Below are 17,700 nucleotides of genomic sequence, written 5' to 3' on the forward strand. Positions count from 1 at the left end.
GTATCTTGAATACACAAGCACATTTATTATTAAGTGATAAAAGGACTCAAATGGAAAAATATTGCGAAAGATGTACCAAACCTAGAAAAATCTTTAAAAAACAAATCACATATACAAAAAGTAAAAATCCCATAACTGGCAAGAAAACCTTTAGGGTTTTTTTTTTTTTATAGTGCAACAGTTATATACATACCCAATTAAGAAAATGGTAGCCTGAAAGCTACAACTTGTTGAGAGTCAATCTACTGCTGCCCAGGCTGGCTTTGAACTTACAAATCTTCCTGCCCCAGTCTTCCAAAGGCTGGAATCACAGGAGTATAACAAGCCAGCTTAACTGAATCTGCTAACTCTTTTTGTAAACTGATTTATTTAACTTGTGCGTTTTTGGTATGAAGATATCAGATGCTCTGAAAATGGAGTTACAGACAGTTGTGAGCTGCCATGTGGGTGCTGGGAATTGAACCTGGGTCCTCTGGAAGAGCAGCCAGTGCTCTTAACTGCTAGCCATCTCCCCAGCCCTCGAGTCTGCCAACTCTTAAAGTTATGTAAAAGTCTGGACTTTAACTTGCAAGGCATTGGGAAAAATAAACCTAAAAACAATTCTAAACACAACCCTGCCAACAACAAACTTAGTATGAACTACAAAGGAAAGTTACTCTTACGACTGGAGAGAATGACTACCTTACTACAGAACTACATTATTTAATAAAGTAAGGCAACAACATCACAAATGTATAAACCTGATAAGAGAATAAAGACTGTGGTTTTTCTTAGCCAGAGCACTCTTGAAATAAACTATAATTTACAGTCAACTAGCAAGTGAAAAATCTAAAGACAATATACTAACAAATTCACTTTTCTCACCAAGTTACAATAAATAAGTCAAAGTTTGCTACTTATAATTATTAAAGTTTTTATCATATAAGATTCTAAAATTGTAAAACACAATCTTTCTAACTTATCCATACAGATAATACAAAGAAATAAAAGAATCCGTTGAGAACTATCTGAATAAACCATAGAGGCACAACCAATATTTTTTGTTGTCTATTGGCTGAAAATCAACCACTTCATTTAAAAATGGTGTGTATATATCTACTTGTGAGTGAAACAAAACTCAAAGTTCACTGCCCCTTACTCAGACAATTACTCTAGTCCTACTTACTGATAAGACCATCTTTTTCATACATTAGAGTAGTAACTATGGTCATAAGTTATGTAATTAAACGAGCACATACCAATGTCAAAATCCTAGTAACTACAATTGTGTAAAGTTTTGGTATCTGGCAGTATGAAGTTCTTTTAAGTATACAAGACTACTTTGTATATCCTTGGTTATGCTTTTCCAATGATTTTCAAAATCAGTTAATAATTTCTTTTTAAAAACTTGAAAAGATTGGTACCACTAAATGTATCCATTAAGTTGGTTTACAATACTGAAGCCTTTCAAGCTACACAGTATAAAAATGAAATGGTAAGACAATGGGAAAATAATAAAACAATAGTAAATAAATGATCAATTAAGGTCAGCAAAGCTGACAAATCAAGTAAACAAAAATTTTAAAGCAAAAGCTCTCATCTACAGAATACTTCAGGGGTGGGTATAAATTTTAAAACATATAAAATATTAAGACTTAATTTTCTATATCTCATCCCATAAACCCTTTCCTCCATTTAAAAATGTAATTGGCATATATAGTTCAATGGAACAGAGAGCAAAAGGAAAAACTACATGAAGCCAATGGTCGACAAAGTTAAATGCTTACATGAACACACAAGGGATCCTTGAGTTAAAAAAAATCAAGTGTGCCATTTGAGTCAAACTGTAACCGGGAATTACTTCTGTCTGCATACTATTTCTTTTAATATAATATAATAAACTACCAGAAAGTTCAGCAAGTACCGTGTGTTACGGAAGTGCAGCCTCTGCAGCTGGGCATTTATTGCCAATCATGGCTGCAAGGCTATTTTCAAACTTTTTGCCTCCTGAGGTCTAGTACAACTGAGCACTAACTTAAATGCTCAGAACTACAAGTGTTTGAGTTTTTTCAGATTTTAGAATATTTTTGTAGAATTCAATGCCAAATATGGTAAGGTTGAAAATTTGAATGCAAATAACAAGAGATTTGAGTGCTCAAAGATTCAAGTTTTGGATAAGATGTCCAAAATGTATGATCAACCAGATATCCTGTATTAAATCTACAGTCATCTTAACTGAGAAAATACTCACAAACATTACAACCACAAAGTCACAGATATTCTTAAAGGGTTCATGGTTAATTTTGACTGTCAATTTGACTGTTTTTAGAAGGAACAAGGAGACAGGCCTCAGGCTCATCCGTGAAGGGATGGCTTATCTGAGAAAAACTATTCCTGAATGTGGACCATATCCTGGGTTCCCAGAATGAATAAGGGGATACAAAACGAGCATGACCAGTTATGTCTCTCTAAATCCTGACTCCAGATGTAATGTAACCAACTACAACTGCCCAGCTCAAACCATAAGTCAAAATAAACTCTTTAGCCTTACTGCTTCTAGTTGGTTATCTGGTTACAGCAGTGAGAAAAATAACTAATACTAAAGGTAATGAACAAAATCTTAAGAGCAAAAATAAACTTGTATATAACCTAAGACCTAGCTGTGATACTCTACAGCCTGCCCATGAGCTACCCAACTTAGATTAGGAAATATTATTTCAAGGAGTAGGTACATACTTGCACCTTAAAGATGTTTAGAAAACATCTATCATATAACCCTCAAGAATAAATTGAGAAAGTAATCTAAAAGTCTGATAATGTTATATAATAAGCCTTCCTAAGGAAACAAAATCCTCAGGATAATATAAACTTTAGTTCCTGAAAGGCTAAGTTAAAATACAGTTCTCAAACACTTTTTAAAATCATTCCATTCCTCATGTAACAGCATAATATATAAGGAATAAAATATCAAAGGTCAGAAATGCAAGCTATTAGTCTGAATCTTTTGGGCTCATTTGTTTTTTAATTTCTTCACCTTAAATGGACAGCATTGAGCCAGTCTCTGTTGACATTAAGGATGAAATGATGGTGTATTAAGAAAAAAAATGACTGATGCTATTCAATTAACACTTTGAAATATTTTATACCGGTTTTTCCTTTTAACTATCACATACAAGACACGAAAATGGAACACAGCCTAACAACGAACTTGCTACTTATTCATCTTATAATTTCCTCTAAAAGAAGCAGCTGAATAAATAAAATTTAGCAAATAACTACTAAACAGGAAAAACAACCCACCTTTAATATAAAATATTACGACTAGAAGAAAAGGTGAGTTCTAAAAATTTCTAATCCAGATTGAGTATACTCCTATTTACTTAACATTGATGAATCTTCAGAATTCATAGCCACCTTTCAATCAACTGATTCCACTGAGTTCAAAGCTCACACTATACATTTTATTATTTCTTTTCTTGAGGGTGGAAGTACACTTTTTGAGAAGCCATTTATTGTATCAAAACTAAGGAAAGACACACAATGGCGCTTTATTCCTAAATTAGAAGTCCCAAACTAATCTAAATACTAAGAGCATAAGCATTAAGACTAATTAGAAATCATTAACATTTTAGTTTCCTAAAAAGGGAGGTACAACAAGGGATTACTTGTCTAGCTCTAGAAGAGTAAAATAATATTGTAAATATCCAATGTTCCTGATGAAGTATGAGGTACAGATGGTCCTGACTGTCACATTCCAACAACCACAATGTAAGCTGAAAAATCTACATGCACAACATGCACCTAACTGAGCAAGCACCATAGCCTAGCTTACCTTAGATGTGTCTATACTCACATTACCATACAGTTGGGCAAAATTAACAAGCACCACGTCTGTTAAATATGATTAACATGATTGTATGGTAAGCTCTTGTATCATAACGCAAGATCCAGAACTAATCCTCATCTAAAATGGTCATTTCCACAGGGTGTGATTAAATAATTGTAGGTAACACAACTGTTCTCTCCTCAATATAACATCAGGAAAAAAAAACACACCAAAAAAATCTCGCTTACTATTCAGTGCTTACCCTGAAGCATAAGTTTAAATAAACTTCAACAGGTATGTGGTTGATACCTGTAATTCTAGTACTTTCACGGTAGAAAGATTACAAATTCAAGTCTAGGCTTGTATAGTGAGCTGGAGGTTAACCTGGGCTATATAACAAGATTCTCTTTTCCTCCCCTAAAAAGTAGTGACACAGAATTGATCTAAGGGAGCCAAACATAGTATAACTTTTGGTGGAAAACTAGACATCAGCTAATTATTCTGAGAGTTAGAAACTAACAAAAGTTATCCTAACTGCTATAGAGATAGCCTTTTAGGGTAACTCCAGAAGTTATAAAGGAAAATTCATCATAGTGAAATTTATAGTTACACCATGTTGTAGCCGCTTATATATATATTTATTTCTGTTTTGTTTTGAAAAGAGGGTTTCTCTGTATTACAAGTCTAGCTGTCCTGGAACTCACTCTGGCTTCAAACTCACTGAAATTTGCCTGCCCCTGCCTCCCAAATGCTTTGATTAAAGGCCAGCATTTTTTTTTTTGTCTGAAGAAATGTTTTAGGCAATGAACATATGGTTGCTAAAAACATTTATGTCAATAGTTTAGCAATCTCACAAAAGAGACAACAAGATGTATCTTGATATAATGCAACAGAACAAAAAGTACCCAGAGTTGCATCTTGCCAAACAATCCCATCAACCCACCTAGATTGAACTTTTACAGGAAACATCAAAAAGAAGGCTCATGCTTACCACCACCATAGGGAAGCAATCAGCAAACTCAAGAATGTGAGAAATTTAACAGGACAATTTATTCAACAAATGAATGGAAATAAGGAAAAAGTGGGGAAAACAACTATAAATGAAAAGACAAACTAAACAAAGGCACTGTATTTGGACCATGACTCAAACGAAATAAACTACAGAGATATTTAAGTCAAGCAAGAAAATCAATCAATAAGAAATCAAGTTATGATAACAATGTTGTGGTTATAGTAGTTTAGAAAAATTAACTTGATTTTATATTATATATTAGAAGGCTAAGGCTATTTTTCAATATTCTAAGTTCAACATATTAAGAAAATACAGGTTCTAAAAATAAGGTTTTTATTTTAAAAATACTCAAAACTTATGAAATAAAATAGGTCTCCAATAAAAGTGACTCCATCCAGTCCGTGGTGATGCATGCCTTTAATCCAAGCAGTTGGGAGGCAGAGGCAGTTGGAACTCTGTGAGTTCGAGGCCAGCCTGGTCTACAAGAGCTAGTTCCAAAATATTTGGTTCCAAAGCTACAGAGAAACTCGAAAAACCAAAATAAACAACTCTAGCAATTCTCATGATATGATTATATATTTACTCTTTGAAAAAAAAAACCGTTTTTTTTTTTTTTTTTGGAAACAAAGATTGTTGCTTTTTGGCGCTTTCTGTGGAATTTAAACAGCTAGCATAACCAAAAGGAGAGCTGAGTTTTAAAGTTAATGTCTCATCAAGAACTTTGGAAATGCTAAGCCCAAGAACCACTGATAACTTTAACAGTTGTATGTTCATTACTCCAACTCTTATCCAAGAATAATCTAGAATTAATTTCAACCAATATTAGTAAGGCAGAAGGATCTGCTCTTTCTTTTTGAAATAGGGTCTCCCTAAGTACCCTGGCTAACCTTAAAATTTACTAGTATCACTGCCTTAGCCTCCAACGTAGTTGTTGACTATACAGCATGTCCTCAGAATTCTATGTGTGCCAAGAAAAATGTTATAAAATCAAATATACAAAGTCTACATCTAATAAGTATTGTATATATCAGCAATCTTGATACTGACTCACACAGAAAACTAATTCAATGATATAGAATTCAAAATCACTTTCTAGAGAACTGAGGCAACAAGGGCTTAGAAAGATAATCATTAATGTTAAGTCAGCTTGGTTTATTCAGCAAATTCTAGTCAGTCGGGTCTTAATAGCAATACCCTGTTTCAAAATAATAAATACTTTTTATGTCTCGAAGGACAGAAACTTTTTTGCATCATGATCCAATTGTAAGAAAGTATAGAGTAGATTACTTTCATGAAAACGGTATAAAGAGCAAATTCACTAATCTGAATTATTTTCAATTTGTAGAGGATAATCTTGCTAAAAACTCATTGTCAGTAACATGACTAAAACTAGGGGAAATTGGGAGCTTGCATAAAAAAGCAAGACTGGTAATTACTAACTGCCATTAGAAGTGAGCTTGAATATCTGATTTCCAGCTGAAGTTTAGGGGGCAATAACACTAGGCTATGACACAGAAAGCTTGCTTAGATGTTGAGTATTTCCCACAACTGAGTAGAATTTTTCTCTAAGTAATTCGGTCAGACTCATTACTATCTAAAAAGGAGAAACACACATCCAGATTGTAATATAATTATAGACACCTAAAAAAAAGTCACTTCTATTCACTTTCTTAGCAAGTTTTATAGAATGAATCCACTTATACACACTCTAAGTGAACGAACACAAGCAGTAACAATTAAACAGAACCTGATCTGCAACTTACCTATGAAAAGATGACAGGACACAACAAATATAATTTTAACAAACACAAAACTATTGCCATATAACTGTTCTTATGGTTTTCGTTTTTCTTTCTTTCTTTTTGGTTTTGGTTTTTCAAGAGAGGATTTCTCTATGTAACTCTGGCTGCCCTGGAACTCACTCTGTAGACCAGGCTGGCCTGGAACTCAGAGATCTGCCTGCCTCTGTCTGGGATTAAAGGTGAGCACCAAAACACCCGGCATTTTTATGGTTCTTATGCTCCAAAAGTCGGTACATGTTTCAAATGCCTGTCTTAGAGTGGAGGAAAGTCTGGTAACAATAGAATAAACCCCCCACAACTCTTGTGACTGTTACAGGTGATAACTGAGGCTGAGGCTAAACTCCAGGCAAGTTTGCTACCATAGTGCTGCAAGGTAGCCCTCAGGACTCCGTCTGAATAAACTAATTGGCACATATTCAACATATTCAAAAGAGCAAATCTTCCAAAGAGCAAAATTTCAAAATATGGGATGTAGGACAAAAATCTTATAACAAAAGAAACCTAGCTCACCATGTAATATAAATTAAAATGACCACTACCAACAAATACCTTTGTTATATGGACATTTACTCTTATCAAATGATCTTGAGGGAAAAGTTATATATCCATATATTGGAGAAGAGTAAGAGTATTACTAAATTATAGTCTATTTATAATGTTACTTAAAAAAAAAACAGCTATTTTAAATCTTTCCTTCCAAGTACATAAAGCCAACAGAACCCTTTACTTTTAGTTTCAGTTGTATTTTTTTTTTTTTAAATCAAAGCCGGGGGCTTGGCGAGATGGCTCAGCGATTAAGAGCATTGCCTGCTCTTCCAAAGGTCCTGAGTTCAATTCCCGGCAACCACATGGTGGCTCACAACATCTGTAATGAGGTCTGGTGCCTTCTTCCGGCCTGCGGGCATACATGCAGACAGAATATTGCATATACAATAAGTAAATAAATAAATATTTTAAAAAAATTAAGCCTAATTTCAATAGCAATTTTTTTTGGATGAGATAGGGTTTCATATATAGCCCGTAATGTCTATAATATTTTAAAATCCTTCAAAATATACTGTTATCTGTATGGGCAAATGATTCCTAGAGAGGAATAAAGGGCAACCATCAATTTAATGATCTGGAGGTGTGGAAATTTTAACTAGAAATAGAAATAAAAGTCTTAAATGTTTCGCCTTTAGAAATATAACACGCTCAAAATATTTTTCCCCTTAACATATTCAAAATAAAGAGAAGGCCACCAACTTCTCTAATGTACAAACATTAACTGATATTTTCTGATAAAACCTTTTGGTAAAATGGCCAACACTGTATGTACTAAACTAAATTACCTAAATTACTTACATCCCATTATTGTGTAATTAATGTTTCCTTATAGTGTGCCAAAACTTGATAGTAAAAATTTCTTTCACTATCATGTATAGTTGACTTTTCAGATGCTCTAAAACACACAAATCAAAAGCACAGACATGAAAAAACACACTGTTGTATGTCATAAAAATAACATAAGATACAAAAGAGGGTCTTTACCTTACTGTACATTAGACCCTCACTTTGAATTTCAGGAAAGTAGAACTTTTTCAAAAGGCTAGTATCTAAAAGCAAAAGCAATTTGGCATGTTTTATCCAACATTCAATATTTTACATATATTATAAACACACACACAAACACACATACATGTATACATACAAATAAAAAGGGTTTTGGGTTTTTTTTTACCTAAATGCAAACTGGATGAGGATCCATGTGATGAAAGTGATGGCGGTGGCGTAAGTGAATGTCCTGGAGTTTGGCTTGGCAGAGGCATGCCTATTGGACTTGGAGAGGAGGAAAATCCCAGACTATTGTAAAATGGTTGCCCTATGGGTGCTAGGCTGCTACTAGATCTTTTGTACAAGTCAGAGCTAGTAGATAGAGACTCTCTCCTTGTGGCACTACTACTTGCAGAACTGCCAACTGAAGAAGAAATAAAAAAAACCCTAATTACATACAGTGTTAACTGAATAAAACCTATCCCCAACTCTTGCTGGGCAATAATAGAAGTGATCACAATAATTATTTTTCGAAACCTTACGGAGAATATAATTACTGTGATAACTATATATACCAACGTAGTAATCATAAAAGGGTATAAATGCACCCCAATAAATCAATAAACAAATCCTTAACAGAGCAGTCATATGTTTCATTATTTCACACATATTTACCACTAAACATGATTACTGTGCTTTAATACCCTGGTATGATTTATAAACTCTGAATTGCAAAGCTGTCTGTTTTAGGACATAAAGATAAAATTCAAATAAAGTTTAATTTGGTATTATCCTAATGTCTGAAATCTGTTCTTTTAAGATTTCGACTCAATGTCAAAAAAAGATTATATTAATAAATGTGGTATTCATAAATTTCCCTCACCAGTCATGTCTGATTTGAAATTTAACTATGTTCAAAATAAAGCCCTTTAAGTCCATATTGGCCCGAATATTACTGGTTGGTTGTGAAATAAAAGTAGAAGCTAACTTCTTAGTATTGTTCATATAATTTGTTAAACAAAAACTTCCTGAACACCAAACTTTCTCTTGGAAAATTAATGTCTCTCTTTATTATACTAAACCAAAGACATTTTTACTTCTTTACCCCCAAGGACCCATCATTCCTTAAGCACTGGCCTCCTGAGCTCCTTATTCAAGTTAAAAGTTCCCAATCCCCAAGCTAGCTAGGAGAGCATGCGCAAAAGAATAATCCAAGATCTGTCTGTAAAGCAGCATGCATGTGGATAGTTAAATCCTTTACTGAGAATGTTAAAGGGATGTCCCCAATTCCTATCTTGACTCATTAAGAACATACGGTTTCAAATAAATTTCTTACTTTGAAATATCAATCTCTTTTAACCAAATACCTTTAATATAGTAAAGAATTTCAAGTAATATTTCTTAATGTGACAAATACGGTTTAAGGACAAGCTCTATATTCGGACCAATATGGCAATTCTTTCCAAGGAATTGTAAAGTCTATTTAATGTTGGTTTTATATCCCAAGGAATAAATAAGTCATACATGCATAAGTAGGTCATACATCATATGGATTAAGGAAAACAATTAGAAAACATAAGTAAACCAAGTTGAGCTTGTAACACTGACGGGAACCATGATTACCCTGGTTTTTGTCAAAATCAAATACCTAAACAGAAAAAAGGGGTCAAGGACTTATGACACTGCACCACACAAAAGATTAGAATGCAATATTTGACTTTCATAATAGCCAATGCAGTTTCTAAAATCCTGGCCATGTCTTATGGAAAAGTTCACATTTTAAGACATTACATGAGAATTAGAATCTGCAAGAAAGTTATATAAGCTTTAATAGTAAAACTAAATTAAGACTAAATGTAGTAAATCTTTTAGAGTTGGTGTAGGAAAAATTCTCAATATATGCTACTTTCAAACATGCTAATTTAAAAGGACACTGTCAAATGATTGCTTGAAACATTCGTTACATACTGTACTTATCTAAGATAACTGTTTTAGTAATCAGTTTATCTGATAAGCTGACACCAGCTCTCTACTAATAGCAGTTGCATTATCATTCTTTTGCCAAATGAGTAAAAGAAACTGGTTATGTCACATGCAATAGCCCTCCAAAAAGAAAATATATTTTTTTGAACTTTATTCTTTTGAAGGGGGGGTTCGAGACAGGGTTTCTCTGTGGTTTTGGAGCCTGTCCTGGAACTAGCTCTTGTAGACCAGGCTGACCTCAAACTCACAGAGATCCGCCTGCCTCTGCCTCCCAAGCGCTGGGATTAAAGGCGTGCACCACCACCGCCCGGCTTATTTTTTAAAATATTTTTAAAAAGACAAATTTTTTTTTTTTTTTTTTTTGGTTTTTCGAGACAGGGTTTCTCTGTGGCTTTGGAGCCTGTCCTGGAACTAGCTCTGTAGACCAGGCTGGTCTCGAACTCACAGAGATCCGCCTACCTCTGCCTCCCAAGCGCTGGGATTAAAGGCGTGCGCCACCATCGCCCGGCAAATATTTTTTTAAAATGTCAGAAAGAAAATTACCTCAATACATAAAGCTCTTTAAAGCTTGCTCTATGTCTAAATTACCTACAACATTGACAAATGAAACATACCTAAAATACTAAGAAGCTTGACAAATGTTGAAATCATTACTCACTCATCAACTATGCATGAGACATTTCATCAAACTTTCAATAAAATATCACTCTAGAAATAACAGGTAATGGGAAGGATGATTTAATTGCTACATTACATTGGCTACCACTCCCTGGCCAACTGTATTATAAATTGGGGTGTTTAACACTACTCAACAATAAAACTGTAATATTTGTAAGAAAAATCTATGTAAAAACAGACAACTATGTATTTTAGATTCCACTTAAGTGTGCCATAGTGTGACACAGAGATAACAGACCTGTTTTAATAATATGTATGTATAGCACTTGAATGGATTCTCACAAAATGTCCAAAAGAATGGCGAAGATGAATTTGATTATTTAGAGGCAGTTACTAGTGTCAAGTGTAAGGCCCCTATTTTTAATTTAAAATTTCATTTTTACATGGTACTAGGAATTGAACTCTAATGCACGCTAGAAAACTGCTCTAATGTTGAGCTATGTGCTAGTCTTATTGTTCCTAAAAGCAAGTTTTAATGACTTATTTCCCAGACCAGGCAACAGAATAAAGTGAAAGGCATGAAGGTTAGTTCTGAGACCAGTGCCTTAAAATAAGGGGAAATTCCTCAACTAAGACAAATGGGAATCTGAAAGAACCAAGTTGAGTGACCTAAAAATCTGCACCAGAGCATCAGTAATATATTAGAGAAAGGAATATGGAGTTTATCAAAGCTGTTCCACACCCCAACCTCCAAGGATAATAAGGGAACAACATCCATAGTTTAGAAACTATATGTTGTGACCAGGGTATTTCTATTTTTAAGATATATGTTCTTTCAGTTTTCCTCAGAATATTTAGGATTCTTTGGGGATAATGTGTCAACTGAGTTAGAATTAAAGAATGAATCTCATGAGTGCATCACCTGGACATTAAAATAATCAACTGTAAAGAAATGAAATAAGTAGAAAATTTAAAGGATTGGGTAGTAAAGTTGGCTCAATGTATAAGAGCACTGGCTGCTCATTCAGAGGAAACCCAGCATCCATTTGGTGGCTCACAACCAACTCTAACTCCAATTCTAGAGGATCTGACACCCTCTTCTGGCCTCTGAGGACACTGCACACATGTGGTGCAAAGACATGCATGCAAGCACAACACCCATACACATAAAATAAAATGGAAAAATAAGTGAACATAATCCCCAAATTCACCAGATTTGCCCTAAATTGTGCTCATTATTCAGGAAATTTTGTTAGGCAAGTATGACAGTCTTTTATTATGTTTCATTGGAACAGAAGGTGACTTTTATTCCCTACAATTTTATGACTGTTCTAGTCATTTCTGCTACAAAGATGAATATTAAGAGTTTAGAAGGCACATCAGTAAAATGGCAAGCACCCAATAACTAGCACTGTACTAGTTTTGCCATTTTCTTTCTTTTCTGGGACAGAGACAGGGTCTCATGAAGCTAGATTGATCTCAAGTTCACTATATAACAAAAGATGACCATAAATTTCTGATTCTAAAGTATTGGAATTATGAAACTGCACCACCACACCCAGTTTATGCTGTGCATGCTAGACAAGCACTCTACCAACTGAGCTATACCCAAAGACCCAGTTTTGTCATTTTCCACATCAGAAAAGAATATGAAGTGGTAAGAAAATAGATGGAAAACAAGTACTAAGAATTCTAGAGCATTAAATATAAATGTTGAAGATTTTGGATTACAGAAAAATCCCTTGAAGTCCAAATTCATATTTGTGTCCTCTTGAAAACCAATTATATCAACAGAATTAGGGTAAGCTGTCCTTACCTAATGTGAATGTTTTAAAACTGTGATTTCTTAAAATAAGTAAGAGGCAATCTATTATACTAATTTTAATGAAAAGGGCTAAATTATTTAAGTATATTAGTAGTTTCTTAAAGGACTGTTTAGAGTATTTCAATATTTATTTACATGTTATGTCAACTAGAGAAAATCATTATCAGCTACCCAAACCTAGTAAGAATGCAATAATGTATGAAAGAACACAATAATGACTATTTTTGTAGTTATATTAGCCATATGTTAGGTGGCAAGGTATTTACCTCCTCCAACATTATGGAAAATAATAAAGTGCTAGTGATTTATAAAATTTAGAGTACTAAATTCTTAAAATCTGGAGGTATGGGAAGATGGACTGCTGAAATGAGCTCAACATTTACAAATCCTGAAAGATTGACAGGAATTCTGTGAAATTAAACTAAAAGGCCCACAGTTTATTCCTATCCCTCCTACACTATGTTGTTACTGCTTATCTTTATATTAAAAACCCAAATACCTCAAGCACTCTTAGCAAAGTATACTCATTTTTAAAACAAAATTACCTGATGAGCCAAATCCACTGAGGGCTGAGCCTATAGCAGCTCCCAAAGAGCTACCACTTCCAAAGCCAAGAGATGCGCTTCCAGGTTGGCCAGGTCCATGAGAAAACAAAGAGCTGCTCTGGGAGCTGTTAGTCAAAGAGCTGCTCCCATAAAATGAATTAGACTGCAGGTTAGAGCTTGGTTGCTGCTGCTGAGGCTGCTGTGGTGGCTGAGTGCCAATTGGCCGAAACAGACCATTTGTGCTGCCCGTGAGACTATTTGTAGTTCCTCCAGCTGCTGCTGCTGCTGCTGCAAAACAAATTTCAGATACTTCTTCAAACTTCCCAGAAAAGAATATTTAAATATACATATTTAACTAAAAAAATTAAACTGCAGAAAAAATATCCCTAAAAATGTCGATTATACTTACCAGCTTGTGCTGCTGCTGAACTAATTAAGACAGGTGTTGGAGCCATTAACCGTACTGGAGCTCCAAGGCCAGTTCTTGCTCCAGGGCCAACCACTAAGGCACCAGTCTGATCATAATAGGCAGTTGGAGCTAGTACTTGGTAGCCTAGATAACATCAAAATGAGTATTGATTAATGAAAACACTTTACTACAGAAAACATGAAAGGCTACTTATAGATTATAGATTATAAAAAATTACTTTCCTTAAAATAGAAGCTATAGGCTACCAACAACTAAATTAGAAAAATATTACCATTTGGTCAGTTATAAAGATAATGGCTTGAAAGACATGAGGAAGTGAGTCTATAAACAAGTTTACCATGTAAATTTTAGAACAAATGCCTCATGATCAATATTCTCTTAGACTTTCACTTGCAAGCACTGCTTTAAAATCTTGAAATATGGGGTCTAGAAAAATGGCTTAGAGACTAAGAACATTCGCTATTGTTGCAAAGGACATGGGTTCAGTTGTTAACCCCTTCATGGCAGTTTATGAGTGATTTCAAGAGATCCAGTATATCCATATAAGCAAAACACTAACACACATTAAAGTTTTGCAAGTTCAGATGCCAGCCTGGTCTACACAGTAAAGTTCTAGGACTGCAAGAGCTACAGCTACATAGTGAAACCCTGTTTCAACAACCCCCGCCCCTGAAAAGAAGTTAAGCAATTTTCTTAAATAAATAATCTGAACAGATAACTTAAAATATCACTAAGAGTCTCTTTGTGAAGATTCTCACACAGGCATCTGATTCTCTTTCACTCTAGACATTGTGTAAAGAATAGGACAGTTTTACTGTAGGCTTGTGTACGAGGCAGATAACGTTTTCACATAATTTAAAAATACAGGAAAGTGAAATTCACCTCTAAGCAGTTTCTCTCACAGGAATTCTTCCTCTGAACCAAAAACACACAAAAATTACTCACGTGACAGTTTTGTTAATTTTCCCAAGGATAGTACATAATAAATACTGCTCAAGGCACTGGAGAAAAGTTAACCATGACTAACAGACATTTTGGGGCTATAAGGTTTGATTCTCTCCTAGAACTCAGATTGAGAAAGACTTGTCTTACACAGCTATCTGTGAAAAATATATCAATAACCTTTTATGCTCTCATGCTTCAAAAACATGGAACACACCAATTACACAAACACAGCAATTCTGAACTGTGTTTTATCATGACCATGCAGAAACAAAGTCATAGTAAAATTACAATAACAAAGAGGCTTCAAAAATAGGCAAATTCAGTTTGTTAATGAACTATATTGGGATAAACATTTTATCATTATAACCAAAATACAAGATTCAAAGAGTACTCCCACTCAGAAGCATTATGTCTAGTTAGCAAGTAAAGAAGATCCCCGTCGAGCCCAATGACCCGAGTTCTATACTATAACCACAAGCAGTAGACTTCTTCCGACCTCGACAAACTTGCTCGCCATGCCTCAACTAAATGAAAAAATGAGAAAGAAAGGAAGGAAGGAAGGAAGGAAGGAAGGAAGGAAGGAAGGCAGGCAGACAGGCAGCCAGCCCATTTGGATACTGGGTTGCAAAGATGCTTTAGAAAAAAATTATACTTAAATGATGCATATAAATTCCGAATAACAATTTACTAGTCATTTCCTATAAGACCTGCTCATGTGGCTGAAAAGATGGCTCAGGGGTTAAGAGCACTGGTTGCTCTTCCAGAGATCCTGAGTTTTATTCCCAGCAACCACATGGTGGCTCACAACCATCTGTAATGCGATCTGGCACCCTCTTCTGTCATGCGGGAATACATGAAGGCAGAATGTTGAATACATAATAAGACCTGTTCATTTGAGACTGTAAATCTCTCTCAAATTCATCCATTCTCACTATTCCTGCCCAAATGGATTGAAAGGTCATGTCCCTTATCTCACCTTTATAATTTTAAGCTCCAGTTATCTTTCAATAACCAATTTGGGGTAATCCACTTGGTCTCCGACCTATACCTTACATGTTCTGGAAATATGGATGTTCAAATTCCCTAAAGGCCACATGTTGCTCATCACAATAGGGTGTACTGTTTCCTTGTATCATGTTTTTCTTCCACTCTATCTCATTCTCAATAAACTGTTCACACACTTACCCACCTGACATATTTATCAAGTAACTACCATTATGTCAGGTAGGAGGAACAATTAAAAGAAATATCTTTGTTCCCAAAGAAATTATTTTCTACCACAAACACAGCAAAATAAACAATAAGTAAAAGATAGGCTGGAGAGATGGCTCAGCAGTTAGGAGTACACACTGCTCTATTAGAGGACCAAAGTTCAGATCTCAGAACCCAGGATGGGTGACTCACAGGTGTTTTTAACTCTTGTTCCAAGGAGTTACACCTTCTATAGGCACCTGCACACACAAATGTAATAAATAATGACAGGTAACAAATAAATCTTTTTAAAAAGTAAAAGAATATGCCAAGAGTTTTAAGTACTGAAAAGGAAGAAACTAAAAACAGACTATATTAGTAGCACTAGCTACTAACAGCAGGGTCAACAATTTTAAGTTATAGGTAAAATAAAATTCTCTGTAACACAATATTATGTAAAAATGCCAAAGAAATCTAGAGGACAAGCCAAAAAAGATTTGTATAAGAGGTGTTCTCCTAATAGTGTAACAGAGATTAAAATTAAGCCTCTAATAAGGCTGAAACCAGGTAAGGATGGAGAGTTAGCAAAATGGGCAAGAAGGACTTAAGACTTTTACTCAGAAAAGGAGGAAACCATTAGAGGATCAATCATGAGAAGAACAGGGGGCTGGAGAGATGGTTCAGTGGTTAAGAGCACTGACTGTTCTTCCAGAGGTCCTGAGTTCAATTCCCAGCAACCACGTAGTGGCTCACAACCACCTATAATGAGATCTGAAGCCCTCTTCTGGCCTACAGGCAGAATAGTGTATATATAAATAAATCTTAAAAAACAAAACAAAACAAAACAGATCATCTGATTCTCTTTCATGCTAGATATGCTGTAAAGAATAGGCTCTAAGGACAGAACCTCTCTGTAAGAGTAGAAAGGAAAAGATGAACTACTAGAGCCTGGATGGAAAGCTAATCCAGGTAATATATAAGCCTGTATAGGCCAGTGACAGAAACAAAAAGGAGACTGGATTCTTAAAAGTATCTTTTGAGAACACATGTAGAATATAAGGGGGGAAAAAAGGAGCTGCATTACTTACTTCTATAATAGACCTATTTATAACAACACATAGATGGGACATAAAAATTCACATTTACTCAGTCCACAATTCCCAGTTTATTAACATGAAATTCTACAGACTGTTTTCTTTCTCTCTTGAAATGTGGATAGGTACTGGCTTGCATGTATATCTGTGCAACACGTGCCTGCCCGGTGCCAGCAGATGCCAGGAGAGGGTATTGGATGCCCTAGACCTCAAATTAGATGGTAGTGAGACACCATATGGGTTCTGAGAATCAAATCACTCTAAAGGTGACAACCTGATCTCTTAATCACTAAGCCATCTTCCCAGCTCCTATTTCTGGCTCTTTGTGATAGGTAAAATTTCCCTGATATTGCATAATTACATGAGATACTGTCAATTTTAAATGTCAACTTGACAATCTAGAATTGGCTGGAAGAAGACTCTTAGAATGTGAGGTTATCTTAGTATATATTAGTTCAAGAGAAAAGTCAATGTGGTTGACATCAGAAACAACAAAAAGAGAAGATAGCTGTGTTGAGAATTCTGATATATTCTTGTCATTCCCACAACTAGGTTTCACAAAGCAAAAACATTTGATTTCAAAGTATCTGGATCTGGGTTGTAAATAATGTATTACCAAGTAGGCAAAGTTTCAAAGAGTTTGAGTTACTCACTCCTCATTTAACATTTTAAATCTCTTGCACTCTGCCCGCCACCTCCAACCACCCAATGAAGCAAAAACAATCTCCCGAAACTACAATTATAGACCAAACGACTTATATACCTGGCATGCCTGCAGCAAGACCCTGACCAAAAGCCAAAGTTGGGTTTGCAGCTGCTGCAAGTGATTCTGCTTGCTGCCCTTGTTGGCCCTGACTGGGAGTAATAGGACGCTGACCTGCTCCAGCACGAAGAACCTAGAAAGGACAAATGACTCT

The 17,700-nt window shown here is 35.1% G+C and overlaps 1 protein-coding gene across 8 annotated transcripts in view; it reads right to left on the reverse strand.

Moving 5' to 3' along the window:
• Nucleotides 1-17,700, reverse strand: part of Pum2 (pumilio RNA binding family member 2) — a 77,266-nt gene that overhangs the window by 18,352 nt on the left and 41,214 nt on the right. For 6 of the 8 annotated variants that reach the window (XM_041639357.1, XM_041639352.1, XM_041639351.1 and 3 more), the window contains 4 exons: nucleotides 17,547-17,679; nucleotides 13,533-13,676; nucleotides 13,124-13,411; nucleotides 8,340-8,576 (listed from right to left, as the gene is read on the reverse strand). In XM_041639357.1, the coding sequence (XP_041495291.1) occupies nucleotides 8,340-8,576; nucleotides 13,124-13,411; nucleotides 13,533-13,676; nucleotides 17,547-17,679 (802 nt within the window). The remainder of the gene's footprint in view (nucleotides 1-8,339; nucleotides 8,577-13,123; nucleotides 13,412-13,532; nucleotides 13,677-17,546; nucleotides 17,680-17,700) is intronic. The other 2 variants (XM_041639355.1, XM_041639354.1) reach the window with 1 other exon arrangement.

Source organism: Microtus oregoni, unplaced genomic scaffold, assembly GCF_018167655.1.
Source record: "Microtus oregoni isolate MIOR12 unplaced genomic scaffold, Mior012 000058F_ref0000040, whole genome shotgun sequence".
NCBI lineage: Eukaryota > Metazoa > Chordata > Mammalia > Rodentia > Cricetidae > Microtus > Microtus oregoni.